The 19,367-nt window shown below is 34.0% G+C and overlaps 1 protein-coding gene across 1 annotated transcript in view; it reads right to left on the bottom strand.

The window, feature by feature from the left end:
* LRPPRC (leucine-rich pentatricopeptide repeat containing) overlaps nucleotides 1–19,367 on the bottom strand; it is a 112,313-nt gene that overhangs the window by 64,831 nt on the left and 28,115 nt on the right. Inside the window, exons 6-14 of the mRNA XM_006882376.1 lie at nucleotides 19,081–19,167; nucleotides 18,074–18,200; nucleotides 17,639–17,783; nucleotides 17,182–17,327; nucleotides 16,898–17,003; nucleotides 16,374–16,481; nucleotides 9,744–9,862; nucleotides 6,067–6,160; nucleotides 3,091–3,157 (exon numbers count right to left, since the gene is read on the bottom strand). Coding sequence (XP_006882438.1) covers nucleotides 3,091–3,157; nucleotides 6,067–6,160; nucleotides 9,744–9,862; nucleotides 16,374–16,481; nucleotides 16,898–17,003; nucleotides 17,182–17,327; nucleotides 17,639–17,783; nucleotides 18,074–18,200; nucleotides 19,081–19,167 — 999 coding nt within the window. The remainder of the gene's footprint in view (nucleotides 1–3,090; nucleotides 3,158–6,066; nucleotides 6,161–9,743; nucleotides 9,863–16,373; nucleotides 16,482–16,897; nucleotides 17,004–17,181; nucleotides 17,328–17,638; nucleotides 17,784–18,073; nucleotides 18,201–19,080; nucleotides 19,168–19,367) is intronic.

Raw genomic sequence — 19,367 nt, 5'->3', positions numbered from 1 at the left:
GGAGGGGCAATCTCCTCCTGTACCAGTCAGACCTGATTTGATGGTACACACACACAAAATAATTAAAAAAAATAAAGGGAAAGTTTTTACAAAGATGGGAAGAGAGGGAGAGGCAAGTGAAAAGTAGTAGATAAACTGGATGAATAGAAATACAGAATACAAGCTTGCTTAGTTACTGAATTAATTACATTAATCAATAGTCTTTAATGTAAAAAACAAAATTATCTATGAATGAGTATGTGAAAACTAATATGCTTTTACTTAAAACAAACTAAAATATTTGGGAAAATAAACCACTCCTAAATAAATGGAAAAAAATTAAAACGGGCATGTGAAAAATGGGAATATGAAGCGAAAATGCTTTAAACAACAGTAAGGTAAAATAACCAGGTGAATAAAATGTAGTCATTATTTATGGGAGAAAGGAGGTTTCGGCTAGAAACAAATTTAAATCTTACAGTATGTAAGTTTATAGAGGCTTACCACATCTAAGGAGCAAGGAAGAAAATCTGTTTATAAGGACATAAGTCGCCAACGGCTAAAACAGCATTATATGACGTGACAAGATCGGCAATGATTCTTCCCCTTTTACCTTATCACAGACTCCTTTGAAAATTTGATGAATTCCCCTCTTTAACTACTTTTTGTCAAGTGTGTTAATATTATGGTGATTTTATGTTTTGAATGTTGTTATGTGTCGTCGAGTCACCTGCAACTCATAGCGACCACAGAGTACAATAGTTCTGAACCCTGCCCTATCCTGAGCTGATCTCATCAACTCTAGTATACGAAATCTCCCATTTCTCCAGTCACTGAGTTAACCTATCCTTCCTGGGTCTTCTTCTCCTGTGTAGTTCCATCACCCTTCCAAACATGATGTCCTTCCCCAAGGACTGGTCCCTCCTGACACATGGTCAAGTATGTGAGACAGAGCTTGAAAATCCTTGCCTTAAGGGAGCTGCCTGGATTCACCCTCTTCAGGACAGACCTGTTCTTCTGACAGTCCACTGTATGTTCAACACTGTTCTCCAGCACCACAACTCAAAGGCAGCGATTCTTCTTCTATCATTCAGTCAATGTTCAGCTCTCTGACACATAGCAAGTAACACAGAAGATGATGGCCTGGATCAGGTGCACCTTAGTCTCCAGACTGACATTGTTGCTCTTCAGCACTCTAGAGAGGTCCTTGATAGCAGACTTTCCCAATGCAATTTGTCTTTTGATTGCTTCACTGTTGGTGCCAAGAGTGTTAATTGTGGAAACAAGCAAGCTGAAGCTGTTAACAGTTTCAATCTCTTCATCTATCATGAAGCTACTAATTGGCCTAGGGGTGGGAATCTTTGTTTTCTTGACGCTGAGGTTCAATCCATACTGAAGACTACAGTCCTTGACCTTCTACAATAAACACCTCGTATTTTCTTTATATTCAGCAAGTAAGGTGGTACTGTCTGCTTAAGACAGGCTGTTGATCAGTTGATCAGTCTTCCAATCCAATCATTCCTCCTCATAAAGTCCAGCCTCCTGGATGGTATGTTCTGCATACAGATTGAAAAGGTATGGAGATAGGATGCATCCCTGACACACACCTTTCCTGATCCTGAACGATGCAGTGTTTCCCTGCTCTGTTCTGATTATTGCTTGGTCCAAGTATAGGTTTCGCATGAGCACAAAATTTGTACAATAAATGTCTTTATTCATTGCAAATACATTTTGTAAGAAACATAAATGACGACTATACACATGTACTTCACCTGACAGTCTACACAGGAATCAGACTGACTACACGTGCAGAAAAAAAATCGACAGAGCAGCTCAATATCAGCTGTGAAAACTAGGCCAGGTGATGACTATGGAACAGACTATCAATTACTCACATGCAAGTTTAAACTGAAGCTAAAGAAAATAAAATCAAATGCACAATTATCAAAGTTGACCTTGAGTTTATCCCACTAGAATTTAAAGACCATATCAGCAACAGGTTTGAGGCCTTGAAACTAATGAGTGAATACCAGATTACCAGTGGGAGGTATCAGAAATATCATCCATGAAGAATGCAAAAAAGTCATTACAAAGACAGAGGAGGAAGAAAAAACCAAGATGGATGTCAGAAGAGACTCTGAACAATGCCAAGAAGCCAAAGCAAAGCGGAGAAATAAAAAAGTAAAGGAATTGAACAGATGATTTAAAAGGGCGGCTCAGGAAGACAAAGCAAAATGAAATGTGCAAGGAGCTGGAGTTGGAAAGCTAAAAGAGACAAATTCGCTCGGCATTTCTTAAGCTGAAGGAACTGAAGAATAAATTCAAACCTCGAATTGCCAATACTTAAGGATGCTGAAGGTCGAAAGCTGAATGACCCGGGAAACTACAGAGTCACTATACCAAAAAGAATTGGCTGACACAGAAGAATTTCAAGAAATGACATATTTCTCTCTCTCTCTCTCTCTGTGTGTGTGTGTGTGTGTGTGTGTGTGTGTGTAGACAGAGTAAAGAGGGAAGGAAAAAAAAAGAGGTGGGGGAAGAGGAAAAACAGTGTACATGAAGCCCGAGAAGTATAGCAGATTAAGCTCTATGGCCAGTGTACTGCTGTAAAAATGTACAAATTCTATGGGAAGCCTCATAGGGTAGCTGTAAGCTGGAACTAATGCATCAACCATGAGGCAGGCAGGTAGGTAGGGAAGTGATGCATGCACACACATATTAGTGAAAGTGTGTATCTGAGAAAGAGCAAATAAATATGATAAATATGGTGGCTCCACATAGATGAGGGTTTCCAGAACTGTTTTTCCCAACATTTCTTTGTGCTTGAACATTTTCAAATTAATAAAAACTGGACAGAAGGAGATGAACACATAGAACACACAGAAATTAATGAGAAAGAAAACAGATTTAGTTAATAAAAGGTATTTTGTAATGAAATATTCAAAGTATAAACCAAACATACACTCAAATTCCCCTATTACAGAAATCTGCCATTTTTAAACAGTTCTTTCTTGAACAACGCCTTTATTAAATCTGCTATATTATTTCTTAGAAAGCATGTGTAAATGAATGACAACATAGATAGATAGATGGATAGATGGATTATCTTACCTCTTAAAACCTAAAATCAGGCTGCCTCTCAAATAATTCAATGACATAGGTGATGTATTTGATTCCACTAGAAAAGAAAAGGACCAACACCAAATTTCAGTCAAGGAAAAAGAAAAATTAACTTATATGAAAACATATGTACAACATTTTAAAAATTTTATTTTTGAAGTCTTATTTTAAAAATAAAAATGCTTGCATACAAAATTAGCCAATGCAATACAATCACATATTCACAACAAAAAACTTCGCTTTTTTCTTTTTTTTCAGGAATACTCTACTGGATGTTTGTCCTTTAAAGATAACAGATGGCAGGAGGAAGTTCTTCTGAGACTGGTGTTGGGTTCTACACACCACCCACACTTTCCCATTCTATTTTCTGTTCCAATATATGATTCACACTCATACAAGAGTGACATCCTAGGGAGCTCTGGTGGCCTAGTGGCAAGAAGCTACACTGTAATCCCCGAGGTGTGTGGTTCGAATCCACCAGACACTCTGCTGAAGAAGGAGGGACAATCTCTTCCTGTACCAGTCAGATATGATTTGACGGTACATGCATCAAAAAATAAACATTTTTTTTTAAAAAAAAGGGTGACATCCGTAAGCCAAAGAACCAGAGATCTTCACATCTATCGTGTAGCTGACTTAGTATATTGCTCTCTGAGCATTTGTTTGCTCTACTACTCTTATTGGCATTTAACAGCCGACAACTTATGTGCTTCAATGCAGACATTATAAGCTTGATTTGCTTTAATGGATAAATCAGGACTTTTTTCTTCACATAATCCCTGTCATGATTCGTAAGGGACAGGAGGATCATAGAAGGTATACTTTCTGAATTTGTTTCACCCTGCTAGTGTGATAAATGGGCATCATATAACAAGTACCTAAGTTACTTCATTCATAATAAATGGAACTGGCTACTCAATGAGCCAATGCAGAAGCAATTAGAGAGGAATTCAAAAGAGGAAAATTCTGAAAAGAGATTTCTTAATTTCTTAATTTAGGTGAAAATGAAGATAGCTGGATTAACTTAAAAACAAACAGAAAAATACCCAAAAAGTCTCATGGGAATTCATAGATCATTTGTTCAATGTCCGTAAACTAAAAATTATCCCATATACATAGGGAGAATTATTTTAACTCAGCTGTTCTATTCCTTCAACAGAGAACATAAATTTCTTAGTGGTTTTATAGCATTTTGAAATGTAAAAATCATGAAATTTGACCTGGGCTTTAACGGCACTTTAAAGTGTATACAAACACATGCCTCTCAGCAACTTCGTCTAATATTGTTTGATTAGATTTCTAGTCATGTTCCATGTCCACAAAACAAGTGAGAAAATGTTTGCTACTCCCCCCACATATGATGGGCAGGGGCCCACTCACCCTTCTCTACTTGTGATGTAGTAACCAGTGTGATGTAGTAACCAGTCCTGATTACCAAGGAGTTACCTACTGCAAATACTAGTAATTATAAAACAAATGCCCTGTAAAGACCTGAAAATCAGAGCTGGAACAGAGGGCACCAGGAACAAATGCAAATAGTCTTTAGCCTTAGAGTTCCAAGCAAATTTAAAAAAAACCACAAAACAAAGAAACCAACAACACCAAAAACTAAACATCCTTGTGGAAATTTATTTTTTACACTATTTAATAGAATTTTACAAGAATATTGCCAAGTTTCTTATTCATGAAAAAGATGACCGAAAAGAAAACCAACCTCCATAAAGATGACCAAAACATCTGAGCATGCTAACAAAAAGCACCTAGTTACCTTAGCAACAAACAAGTCTGAAAAATCAAGAGGTTGACAATGAAGAGGAACAGACTGTATAATAAAAGGAAAAAGCAGTTCTCATGTATAAACCGTGTGTTCCCAGATTCCTCTGCTAATGTTTTCCTACTTTCATCTTGTCAGTATGGAAAATCTGTATTACACAAGTGGAAAGAAAATCAGTACACTCTGCTAACTGCCAGTATTAATATTTAACCTTCTACTCAGTTACATCTCTGTACTATTTTTTATACTGGACACTTGCTTTTCCTTCATAATACTATGAACTATTTTAAGTAACCCAAGGGTAATGTATAGTAATAATTTGGTTTTTACAAAGTAATCACCTTTACAATTCTAATACATATTAGTCAGAGCTTAATTTTTTACAGTTTAGGGGGCTAAATTAGTATGTATGTAGGATACACTTTTCACAAAATCTGGAAATTACCAAGTACTGTGATGGGTATGTTAAAAAAGAATGGAAGATAGTCATCTTACAATGTCCTTCTTCATATGTAAGTAGAAGTAACTTACTAATATATATAGTCTGCAACAATGAATGAATGGAAATCCAAAATCTCTGTAAATGTTCATGAAATTAAAATAAAATTTTTTTTAAAAAAATTAAGTAGTCTGGCATACATAAATGTTTTTAATAAACACTGGTTGTACTTTTCATTTGGGGATATTCTTCCCTCCAACAAGGTCTAGAAGATAGTTTATATTTTATATTCATATAGTTAATTTTATATATTAATAATAGACCTTTTTGTTAATAATTTTATCTATTTATATATAGTATGTGTGTATATATATATTAAAACCAATAATAATAGTTTAGAAAACATTTTCAAAACCAAATCTCTCAAGGTAGAGAGATAAGAAGTAATACTCTTATTAAAGTGGAACACATAGATTTACTACAAATCACACAATCAGGAAATAAATAATAAATAAAACCCAGGTCAACTGGAACCCCAGTCCAACCTGTATCTAACACTATGATGCATCAAGTTCTTGCAGCATTAAAATTACTTCCAAATTATCCATTAGTTCAACTTACATCATGTCTTATCAGTGTGGTCTTAAAAAAATACAAAAACAACCTTGCTTATAATACATGAACTGTTTTATATGACATCAACAGAACTCAAAATCGACATCTGTCAAGCTTATATTTAATGTTGCATACTTACAAAATGATAAAAAAGAGTCCAAGTTCCCCTTTAATGCTTCATTTTTCAATTCAGCTTGCAAAAAGGTTTTATTTTCAGGAACATATCCATTTTCCTAGGAATAAAACATATTTTAATGATAATATGACTTAGTTAAAAGGATTCTGTTGTCCCTGAAATTTTTACCATTTTTTATCACTTCTGAAAAACTCATTTATAAATTTCTAGAATATATAAACTGAATAAGTGATACTTCAGCATAAGGTGTATGATAAAGAAATTCTAACATTTCAAGTAAAAGGTATACCTTCAAATTACAGGTAATCTGTTACCCTTCAGAGATGTTTATTACTGAAGAAAATAGAATCATTTACTCATTCAGACAAAAATAAAATCTAGTCACGTCTATTGTTTTATAACTCCAAATGATCAATTACTTGTCCTACTATCATAATTTAATTAATAGCTTAATGGCATGAATGAAATTTAGTTCAAATATATTCAGTACATCATTTTATAAATAGTAGAATACTGAAAAACACTTAACTATTAAATAATAAGTAAAGATAAAAATAAATGTTACAACTGTACAGGAAATCCTGGGGTTATGAATATGCAATTTATTGACAATACCTACTTCTTTTTAAATACAAAGCTTCAAACCAGTTGTTATAGGCAATCCAAATATAGCAACAGATTGGAATTCTTACAATTTTGGTAATGAGAAAGATTATGGGTCAAAGCTGTCATGGGACAAACTCAGAAGAGGCTTAGTGAGTTCTTTCAAGTAGCTTGTTGCATCACACCCAAAGTTTTGTGGTTCGCCATAATCTCTGACCAGGATTCCAGCACCTTTGAAGTCTTGTTTTAACGTTAGTAAATGTGCCCCAATACTGACCCAACCAACCCTTATTCCCAACAATTTCTTTTGGACACTTTCACTTACTGTATATGTAGATTTTTTATTAAATAAAAGTAAAGGTTAAGTAAAGGTTAAATAAGAACCTGATCTACCTGTTCTAACTGATCTACAAATAAATTCTTAAAGGCACTGTTAGGAATGGCTCACCTTTGGAACTCATGGACAGCTTCTACAATTAAACAGTACAAGTATATTGTGTTTTGTGCTAAATCTCTGATGAACAATTTTTTCAACAGCAAGTTGAATAGTTTTGTGTCTCTTGATTTTTTGTCTGTCATATCTTGATTATTCATGCAATATTTCAAACTCTTTCATAATGCTATTGCACACTTAATAGACTATAAAACAGATTAAGTGTAACCTTTAAATAAACAAGGAAATAAAATATTCATATATCACACTTTATAATGTTATCAGGATTACTGGTAAATTTGCTTTATTGTAGCAATTTGGAATCAAAGTGATAACATATCCAAGGACTTATAAAACACCTATGTTCACAGTCCGTGCACACTGTGGTGGTGAAACGGAGGTCTGCATTTGCCTGTGCAAATGGACTGCATGGCTTAGTCCCCTCTCCCTGGGGTTCTGCTGCCAGTCATTGTGCCTGAGGCCCGAGGGCCTGAGCATGGCAGGGACTGTGAGGGTGGTGCAGAAGAGGGCAAAGTGCCAACCCCTGTTCACAGGGACTTTATGCCTCAGACTCAACAGAACATAAACTACAACAATCCCTGAATGCAGACTAGAAAAGAATTCGTGTAATTACATTCTGTTATGGAAATGTACCAAGTCAAGAAAAGTGGGTTTGCTGGTGAATACATGCAATATACTCATTTTTTAAAAAACAAAACAAAAAACACTTTTCAATAATTCAACCACATCTACAAGTATGTTACATCTATGTAACAACTTTGGGTAAGTATGCTTTCTAACATATCTATAACTTTTGTTACAACTATATATTCTAAAAGTATCACTTCTTTTTTCTAACACATCTACAACTTCTGTTACAACTATATATTCAAAAATACATACAAAAAGCTTTTAGTGCAGTACATGCATGTGCACTTAAAGGTAACAGCGAATTAATATTCTACGACAATACGACTTAATTAAAACTTTTGAGCAATGGATACAAAAAGGTAGCTGATATAAAAATTAATGTAATCAAATTTAAGGTAAGTTCAAATTAGATCTTGTTCTCCCTAAATGACTAGTGAGAAACAAAAAAAACAGTATCAAAAAGACAATTAAAAAAAAGAAAGACAATGAATTCCTTGGAGTAGGAGGATAAAAAACTATTTGGGTAAATAAGAAAACGTGGGGAAAGTTTTTTGGGTTTTGTTGTTATTTTTTTTAGTATGTGTAGTATAGGTTCACAATACTTGGCTAAGTTCTTAGGAAAGTGAAGTAACAATACCGCACATACCTTCAAGAAGTTTATAATTATAAAAAAAACTACAAGATATCACCTCACCCCAAACAGAATAGCAAAATTCAACATAACAGCAAACAACAAATGCTGGTGAGGTTGTGGAGAAACTGGAACCCTTATTCACTGTTGGTGGGAGTCTAAAATGGTGCAATCACTATGGAAGGCTGTATGGCGCTTTCTCAAAAAGCTGCAAATAGAAATACCATTTGACCCAGTAATTCTACTACTGGGAATATACCCCAAAGAAACCATAACCGCCACCCAAGCATATATATGCACACCCAAGTTTATCACAGCTTTGTTCACAATAGCAAGGAGCTGGAAACAACCTAAGTGTCCGCCAACAAACGAATGGATAGAGAAGCTATGGTATATTCACACAATGGAATACTACGTTGCACTGAAAAACAAAGAACTCATGAAATATACAGAATGTGTGACCCTGGAGGACATTATGCTGAGTGAAATATCTCAGTCACAAAAGAACAAATACTGCATAATGCCACTGTTGTACAGCGGGACTGACATCAAGGTTGGGGGGGAAACTAAGAGAGGATAAATAATGTATGCTGCATTGAAATAGATGAGGGAGAGCACGGATTAGGAGGTATATATGATTAGGTATTATTGTCATGACAAGAGTCCAGAATGAAAGCTGCATAGTGTAGTGGACTGGGGAATGGGGAAGACTGTATAACAATAAAAGAATTTTCTTTTTTTTTTACTTCTCAAAGACAACTGGGGGGAGGGGTGGGTAGGAAGGAAAGTGTACAACAATGAATGAATTAAAATAAAGAAAAAGAAGTTTATAATTAATTATTTGAAGGAAAGAAATGAACACTAACAATGTGAGTAAATACGTAGGAAGTAAATCTTTAGAAAAAATTTATTAAATTATTTGGTATCCTGTCACATCATTCCTAATTGTAAAGTTCTTTGCTCTGAAACAGAAAAGTGCAACCCTCATTAATGCAATTTTATTAAATTAATAATATTAAAACAAAAAAAACACCAAACACAAGATAAGAACTACAATGAGATTGCATTTCTAAAAATGCACATTGCAAATGAGCATTTAAAAAATTAAATTACAGCTGTATGGTGAGAGTAAGCAGTAATACTGCTTTACTTCATTTTCTTCTGTTATCAGCACATTGTCTTTTCAACAAACAAGAAAAATTCTGGTTTCTCTTTTTATGTTTAATTCAGATTTATTCTATCCTTTTAATTCTATTAAGCTTTGGAAAACAAATCTTAAAACGCATTGTCTTTTGTTCATTATTAAACAAGAGGGAGGAAAATTCTATCCAATTAAGAAATTAAAACTACACTGATACTCACTTCCAAACTGGCACGTACAGCCTTCACACTATCAAATGATGGAAACACATAATTTATATAAGTCTCAGGATCTGGATTTACTCCTATTTTTTGCATTCCTTTGAGAACTTCAATTATACCTGTAAGATAAAATTTGGTAGCACAAAGGTGAAAAATTTGAAATAAATTAAAAGATTAAAAAAAGTTCGCTTTAGTTGCTTTCTGAATCACAATGTAGGAAAAGTCCTTAGCATTTTGATTTTATCTAACACAGAACTCAGATTAAAAAAATTGGGGACAAAGGGAAAAACATTTCTCCTTTCTCTATTGCTGCCTATTAATTTAGTGGTGAGTACTAAGAATATACCCTAGAAGCTGTAACTTAATTAAGTAGCATGTCTAACATATGTGATGTCAAAAATGAAAGAGATCATACATCATGCTGTACCTACACAACGAAATATTTTGAGAAAAGCATTGCACAAAGACAGGATTTTACAGGGTTGATGTTATTAACGAGAGGGAATTTGTCAAAGACAAAATCCGTTTCAAAAGTGTTTTTAAATACTTACACTAACGAAAAAACCCCCAGGAAACCAACAAAACAAAACACCGAAAATCAAAACCCAAACCCTAATTGTTACTAACTCTGAATTCTTCCTATTTTACAATATAAGAATAAAGAAACAGAAAAATTTGGTTCTAATTGTTGTCTGTTTATTAAAGCAATTAAAAATGAGCTTTCTTTCCTTTCTCAAAGTCTTTAAATAACTTAAGAGGCCAATGCATGTTTCCCAAAACTAGTTAATTTCAATGGTATATATTCATTTTTCATATCAGAGCCAGTTAGTTCTAGAAAACTGTCAAACTACTCAAGTGTCAAGTGATTTGACAGAGATTGTTTTACTGTACGGGAGAAAGAAGCAGCAGTTAGCTTCTACAAGGATTTACCACCCTGGAAATCTTCCAAGGCGATACCATTCTGTCCCTCAGGGTCATTTATGAGCTAGAATTGGCTCAGCGGCAATAGGCTTGGTTATAGAAAGGATATAATTGTTTCCCTCTCTAAAATTTATATATGCTTTATTACTTTCACATTATTAAAATTCCCCTCAAAAAATGTGGATTTACTCTACAATATCCTTTTAGGGAAAAAAAAAATTAAACAGTGGTAATATGCTCTGACAGAAATTTATGGGCAAGTCAGAGTGATTATCTGTTTATTTCTTTGCAAGTAGACAGTATTTTAAGGAGCTTTTTCATATTTACAATTAGCTAATATTTTCAAAATCTTTGAAGTTTAAATGTACTCTACTCATTTAAATGTATATTACACATTTTTCAATATGTAAAAATAACAATGCAAAACAACTAAAAAGCAAAAAAAAAGTGACTAGTTTACTATAAATTTGTTGTTTTGCCATCGAGTCAGAACTGACCCATGGCTGACTCTTGGTGGGTTTTCAGAGGCAGTTAAATAGCATGGGAAAAGCTGTCCACATGTAGTTACTCCACTAAAACTCCTTGCCATCAAGTCAATTATTTCCAACTCACAGCATCCTATAAGTCAGAGGAGAATCATCCCACCATAAGAGGTGACACATAGCTGACCCTCACACTCTGGAGCTCTGTGGCAGAGTGGGAGAGTTCTGCTGCCAATCCAAAGGAAGGCAGTTTGAATCCACCAGTGTCAAGTTGGGAGAAAGAGAGGCAATCTCCTCCCATGTGATTTACTACCTCTGCAGACTTGCTAGAAGGTCCACTGCAAGTTGACTCCTATTCAACAGCAATGAGGTATTGAGACAGGTGGAGACTGCCCCTTTGTCTTGTGGAGCCACTGGTGGATCTAACCACCAGGGAGGTGCCACCCTTGGGTTAATAGCAAAACTCTCCACAGACAATGCTGCTGGAGCTCCCATGTGGGAGTCCTGAGGTAGTGACCACGGAAGCAGATGGTCACGTCATTCTCTTACAGAGCAAGTGGTAGGTTTGAACGGCTTACTTTCTGCTTAGCAGTCTTAACCACAGCACCACCAGAACTTGCAGTAATTATTAGCAAAATTTAAAACTATTCATCAAATAATTTCCTGGAAATCAGTACTATATACTATTTGTAACTAGCATAAATTGAAGCAATTACACATGCATCCCATTATGTTCCTCACAAGCATCTGATGGATGACAAAGCTAAGTGACCTTCAGTTACTAGTGATGATCTATTTAACATTGCCAACATCCTTCTTGACCAGTAATGGTTGCTGCTGTGATTTTGGTTTAAGGTAAATATTTGGGTTTACAGTGAAACACTCTGGTGAAGTGTATGAAAAGCTTACAGAGACTTTGCTTTCAGATTTGGTTCTATCACTTAATGGCAGTGTCAACTCTGAGCAAGTAAATTCACCTTTCTGAGCATGTGACTCTTGGCTTACATAGTAGAATTAGCAACAATGAAAATACTTTTCAGACACTTTTCTATATATTGCTTTGCTTAACCCTTCTAACTACTATAAATGAACTAAACAAAGCATGTATATTAAGGCACTCAATGAAGGGAACAATTATGTATGAGAGGTTTCAACAAATAACTACTGAAATAAGCAAAGTTCCAGAAATTGTAAATACCGCACACCAAATAACAAAAGAAATTCTTGTGATCTAAGCTTAAGGGAATACTAAAGACAGTATGAAAATGTTTTAGCATGAGAAGAAGCTTAACTTAGACATGAACATAAATATCTATCTAGGGATCTCTGGTAGCTTAGTGAGTAAGGAGTTATACTGTCAACTGAAAGGAAATCCACCAGCTGCTCTGCAGGAAAAAGACAGACAAACTCATCTCCAGTGATTTACAGTCTCTGAAAACCAGCTGGAAGGTCAGCTATGAGTCAGTTCCTACTTGACCACATATAACAGCAAATATATATTAGAAACCATGTTTTCAATTCAGTCTATTGGGGGATGTACCTTTCTCTGCAGACAAAGCCGGAACACATCTCAGTTTCATTTTGAAAGGGTAAGATTAAGTGATTTCTCCAAGATCATAGGCGGAGCAGTAGGAATCCTATACTGACTTCTGGTTAAGTCTTTTAGTTGTTATCCAAAAGGTGAGCAGTTCAAACTTACCAACTACTTCATGAGACAAAGGGCTGGCAGTCTGCTTTTACAAAAAATTTGCAGACTTGGAAACCCTCATGGGCTGTTCCCTAACAGGGTCACTTATGAATCAGAATTGCCCAACAGCACTGGTTTGTCTGGAATATAGGAAATGCTGATAATAAAGCTTTCTATTTATCTCTTAGGGTAGTTAGTAAAGCCAGAATTGTACACAGATAAATAAACTGGTATCAGGTGATATTCTTTTAAAAAAAGGAAAAATACCTAAAAGAAAAATTACTAATTACTAATAAATATTAATAGTAGCAAAAATATATTTCTTTTTCCTAATATCAATTTTCATTTCAACAATGTTCATCAGGAAGAGGAATACAATCTGCTCATTTAATTGGTCTGTACAGCTGATATTTTTTAACTTATGTCTTTCTAGCTGAAATGAAAACAGGTTTAGAAACCTAAGACTTCTGTTAAACAAATTTAGTCACTTTCTCAATCAACCTGAGAGGATATAAAAGTTTTCACTTTAATAACTAATCCCAGATGAAAGAGGGAAAGACTTATCTATAAGGAAATAAAAAGTGATTCATCAAGTAAACTATAATAAATCTCCATAAAAATAAAATTTCTCAATTAACTCTGTTAATGATAGATCTCAAAATATCTGTGAATTTACAAAATCTAACCTAAGAGTAAACAAATAAAATAATAAAAGTATCTCATATAAAGGCACAAACACAAATCTGTGAAGGTGAAGGATAGGATCCTTCTAAAAAGTTCTAAAGAAGTGAAATAACCCACAAAGTATTAGAAGAGATAAAATGGTTTATCAGAGTAACATTTACTAACTGTAATTATCTGATTATAGGCTTCATTCAGAAAATGTCTTCATTTTCAGGGTAAGTTCCCTATTTTCAACTACTTTACCAAACACTTAATTTCTGACTTCCTTGCACAAGTCATCCTCTTACATTCTTAGTTTGATGTCTTCTATATACACGAAATGATACAGAACCAACACTTGTGGGTTATGTCACTTTATATAGGCAGCAATAATTGTAACACTAAAAATGGTGATGCCACAATGAGCCATAAGAAAGTCATTACAGAAACTTTAAAAAGAACTTGGAGAGAGACCACACCAAATGTTGGAAAGGATGTGGAACAACAATAAGTCTCACACTTTAGTGTTGGCATGTCAAATGACACAATCACTTTTGAAAACAATCTGTTAACTTCTTAGAAAGCTAAATAACCACCATATGATCCAGCCATCTTTACTGGGTCCTAGGTATTTACTCAAGAAAAATTTAAAAAAAAAAGAACTTGGAGAATAGGAAATTCTAGAATTCAAGGGAAACTTGATCATTCTATTAATGAAAACCCCTGATTCCATTTTATCTAACTTCCAAATATATTTCCTGAATGTTTTGTTTATTTATTAACAACTACTCCTCCATATTCTACATCATTCAAACCATTATTTTGTTCTATCTATCAATTTACATGTAACTTTGATAGACCAATTCACAGACAGGGAGTAACCAACAAAGAAGACAAAGAACAAGTTTGCTACACTAATTAAGAATGTCACTTTCAAAAAAAAAAAATTTAAAAAAAGGAATGTCACTTTCTTAATTTATACTGTGGAATCTATATAGCCTGCTACATGCAGGAAGACTATAGAATACATACTTTATCTTTTTAGACCTCTTCTTACAAGGAAGAATCTAGTTTTTATAAACAAGTGACAGTCTCACATTGCTCAATAAAAATAAACTTCTGTGCTTTCCAATGCCCCAGTACCAAAAATTGGTAGCTACTTTTTAGCTAACAGCTAAGAATTTTTACAAAATAAATGCAGCATTATACATTTAAAAGTTTAATATGACAAGGGAGGCCTAGTGGCAACAGGCTGCGCTGCAATCCCAAAAGTGTGAGGTTCGAAACTACCAGATGCTCTGCTGGAGAAGGAGGGGCATTCTCCTCTTGTGGCAGTTGGATTCCATTTGACGGTCCACAACAAGAAATTAAAAAAAAAGTTTAATACGACAGTGATATAATACAAAACAGGAAGGAGAAAAACTCCATTCTAATCCTAGCACTACTGACAGCAAGGCATTTACAGAGCTAAAGTATGCTGAATCTCTTTACCACTCACTATGTTTCTCCACAGATAAAAACAGTAGGGTTTTAACAACTCTACATCCCTGAAACAGAAATTCTGAGATGCAAAGGGACAAATTCAAGAGAAAGCTTATTTTTATCACTAGTTCAAGCTACAGCTAAGAGAGAGATTATGTCTTCTTTTATGTTTTCCTGTTTCAAATCAAGACTCTTTGAAAGAGTTGACAAAAGCAAATTTACCTGATGAACAAACAAATATTTCAACAGGAGAATCAGAAGTATTTTCTGTGTACAGGTGGACAATACTAACATGCCTCATACATCATTTTCAAGGAATGATGTAACTCTTATTAAAAAACACTAAGTTAAAGGTTACTCCTTGAAGGTTTCAGAACTGGAGGATATGCAAAGAGTTAATCAAATAGCATATTGTTTTCACAAAGATTTTTCTAAAAAGGATTTAGACTTTTATAGCCAGAAACAATTAGGGAATACTTGTTTCAGTATTCCTTTAAACCAGAAGATGACTATATATTTAAAATAAAATTGCAATATGAAAGTCTGCTAAAAGCACTTTTTTTTGTTGTTTGTGCATTTTGTTTTGTCACCCAATGTCACACTAACAACTCTGCATCTCATTCTAAAGCACATTATACTGTGAGATAAAATGAAAAAGACCATTTTTTGTTTCCCCAAGGGGGAAGTACTTCTGTTAAAAGCATCTTTTTATGAGACTACTCTTTCTGAATTACCAATAATGCAAACCAAAGAATTAGATACTGTACTCTAAAATTTAATGTTTGTTCAATTCTTATTCATATCCTATAGACATCCCATGTGTACCAGAGGAAAGTGTGATAAATGCTTAAACCTACTTAAGAACCTGGAAGATTGAGCATTTCTGTCCTTCAATCAGCAGACTGTCAGGTCACGAGCATTCACTTTGCAGTAAAAGTTTTCCTATCTTTCCTTACCATAACACAGCTCACTTAAGAAATAGACTGGTCTACAAGTTAAAAAAAAAAAGGCCAAGCTTACTGTTGTAATAAATCTGACTAAATGTAATTTTACCTTGCAATCTTCTTTAAAGATGAAAAACTAATTTTTGGAATACAGTATGTGACATCAATCACCTAAGAATTTTATTAAAAACTTAAAAATAATATGCTATTGAAAACTACATTTTATAAGTCTGAATGTCAGTATCAGAGGTGAATTATTAAATTAATATTGAAAAACCCTTTGGGTTTAGTTTTAAAAAATGTTTTTGAAATAATTTACTACAACTTATGACAATTCCATTTTCTCTGAAGATGTCCTAACTTAGGAATAAGTATGCTTTCTCAAATATCTCAATATGATGTGTACACAAGATTTCTGAACCAACATAAACCCCAAAAAGAAAAAGTGAACCTTGAACATCTTTCTTCTTCTGATGTCCAACTAGCAATGGCCAGAAATAATGAGTTCTGATGGGAAAGCCTTCTTCCTTAAAAGTCTTCACTAGAGCTTTCACCAAATCTGAAAGAACATAAATATTAAGTTACTTAAGCAAAATGTATTTATGCTGATTTTAACTTAAAAACATAGCCCGATGGTATAACTTGTAGTCAAAAAATAGATCTGTAAGATCTATAACAGACAATAACACTGGGTAAACAGTAACATGAGGCAAAGAATAACTGTCATTCCTTAGAGCAATCATCCACACAAGATCACAAGGGTAGCCGCTGCCCAGGGAGCAACCCCAGAAGGCAGGAAGGGAAAAGATAAATGCATGAAAGGAGAGAAGAACCACAGAGAGCAGAAGGAAGGATGATACAATGCGGGGCTGTAAAAAACCAAAGCACATCATGAAAATACTCAATGGAATATACATTGCCTCTGAAAACTTTCACTTAAAAAACAATAAAAAATTGAAAGCATATATACAGTACCAGCTTTATTGGTTTCTAAAGCACAATGTAGTGTGAACTGGAAAGGAGATGAGTGCAACTGGGATTCCTTTAACTTCTTGCAGTAGTCACTTAACTTCTCCGCAGGCTAAAAAGAGACAAAAAAGTCACACATCAGGAAAATCTACAAATTCTCCCATCAATTTCATGATGAAAATGTTGGTGTTCTCAGGCTTTTTTGAATTTCAAAACACTTCTCATTATATATTAAAGAATCTTACTTCATTGCTTATTATACTATATACAAAGTAAAAATGATAGGATACCGTATTCATTTCCACACAGTGTCGCAAAAAAAACCTTCCAAAATCACGGAGATCATCTTTTCTCGCCAAAGAACAGGCTAATAAAATTTGGAATGCTGTATCTTCCAATTTTTCAGTGATTAAAAGTAAAATGAGGTTCATTGCATCTGAGAAGACAAGATAGCTTTTTTTATGGCATTGAATAGTTTCACACTGCAACCAGTACTAAAGACAAAATGAAGAATTGCAAACATTGAAAAAGGTCTGATTTTTTCCTATGTATGTTAAAATAACAATGAAATACTTTCACATTGAAACATTCTCCTGTATTCAAGAACCCAAGTTTTTTCATTTAGTCTTTAAAAGCCCGTGCATCAACCACAATCCACACTCCTCTAATGTTAGAAAATGTTTATTCTACTCTGTGAGAGCTGCAATTCAAATTTTTCTAAAAATGACAATAGTTTCTAAAAACTACCTGGAATGTATCTTCTTTCATGTGTAAATTTTCCCAAAATCTCTGAAACATACTGAGGATATCCAGCTTTACAGAAGCTATAAATAACTTGCAATAAATCACGGTCCGTAAGGTAAAGATCAGACTGCTTCACTTTCTCCAAGGTCTACAGATAATTGCAGAAATTAGAAAAGTTAGAAACTAGGAGGATTTTTTTTCTTCACTTAATTTTAAATTAATTAAAATACAAAACATAAATAAACACCACCTAAAAGGTTAAGATTTTTTTTTACAGAGGAAAATAGTCTATTTCAACAATAATGGCAATATCAACGTTAAAGTAATAATTTAAAATAATAAGAATGACCCTTAAAACTATACTTTTCTGCCTCACACAAAACATGCTAGTTTATACAAATGATTAAAGTATGTTTATTTGTATGGTAGAAATCTTACCTGCGTAACATGATCGATATCTCCCTTCTCAGCATATGCATTTAACAATGCAAGGTATGTGTCTGGACCAGGCTCAAGTCCAGCTTCTTTCATCACTGTAAGAATATTTTCTGCATTCTCCATATCCCTATTAGTTAAGGAAAAGAAAACAAGGTACTCTCCAAAACCAAACCAGACTCAAAGCCAAGTTCATTGAGATGCTACAGACAAAGCAGAACTGCCCCAACTGCCCCATAGTGTTCGAAAGGCTGTGAATCTTTAAAGAAGCAGATTGTTAAATCTTCCGTCCTTTGGCATGTTTGAAATGTCAGCCTTTTGGTGAGCAGCTAAGTGTCACTGTGCCAGAGCTCCTTCAGACTATTATACTAAGGTCAAATTGTCACTTATATTATTTACTCTAAAATGTATTACCTATGCATATTAAAATTAAAAACTGGTGTGTCGGAATTAGTGAAACTGGCTCAGAGCTGCTATACATACAAGGTCACAATGGGTCGCAGGCAACTCAATGGTACATAACAACAAGAAACACAAATCAAAGTCACATCGATATAAAAAAAGGACAAGTTAAATTGGTTGTATATTTCTGAAATAAAAATAATAAATATCTCAAATAGGGACACGTAACATTTCCAAAAAAGGAAATAAAACGGCATAATATCCACAAAACATTACGTCTTCTTATACTGAATGGAAAGGTTCAAGTTAATCTTCTAAAGGAAGAGTAACAATTATTATTCTTCCAAAAGGAAAATATAATCTAGAAACCAGAAAAGCAGTAAGAAGCTGATACTTCTTTATAAAGGTGAGTCTTAATTTTAAAGGTAAGTTCCCTTTAAAGTTTAGTTCTGTGAAACATTAAGGTTAAGTTATCAAAGTACTATTTCCTACTTCATACAATCAAGTTTTTGAGGGGAGAGACAAATAAGGCTTATAAACAAGTATTTTACAATAGTTTTCTATCATTTAAACCTCACTGAGGAATCAAGAACTAATTTGAACATTACTCTGCTCTTGCATGTCCGGTAACAAGGGCACTGAACACCGCTTCTGTGACTGGAAGATCCTTGCTTTTCATAAACCCAAGAATCTTGCTGTAACAAAAAAAAAAAGGAATTTATTCCTGGGAAATATACATCAAAATGAGTACAGAATCAGGATAAAATAGTATACAAATTGTACAGAATTAGGCCTTTAGAGTAAGAAATGTGTATAGAATTATTTTATCCTATTTTTATTCTTACCGTAGTTATCACATATTTGTTTTTGAAATTTTCAGGTAAAAATCTACTCT

The sequence above is a fragment of the Elephantulus edwardii genome, unplaced genomic scaffold (genome assembly GCF_000299155.1).
Source record: "Elephantulus edwardii isolate Elephantulus edwardi_28Jun2011 unplaced genomic scaffold, EleEdw1.0 scaffold00019, whole genome shotgun sequence".
NCBI lineage: Eukaryota > Metazoa > Chordata > Mammalia > Macroscelidea > Macroscelididae > Elephantulus > Elephantulus edwardii.
Note: the sequence above shows the minus strand (reverse complement) of the source record. Positions and strands in the feature narration are given on the sequence as shown.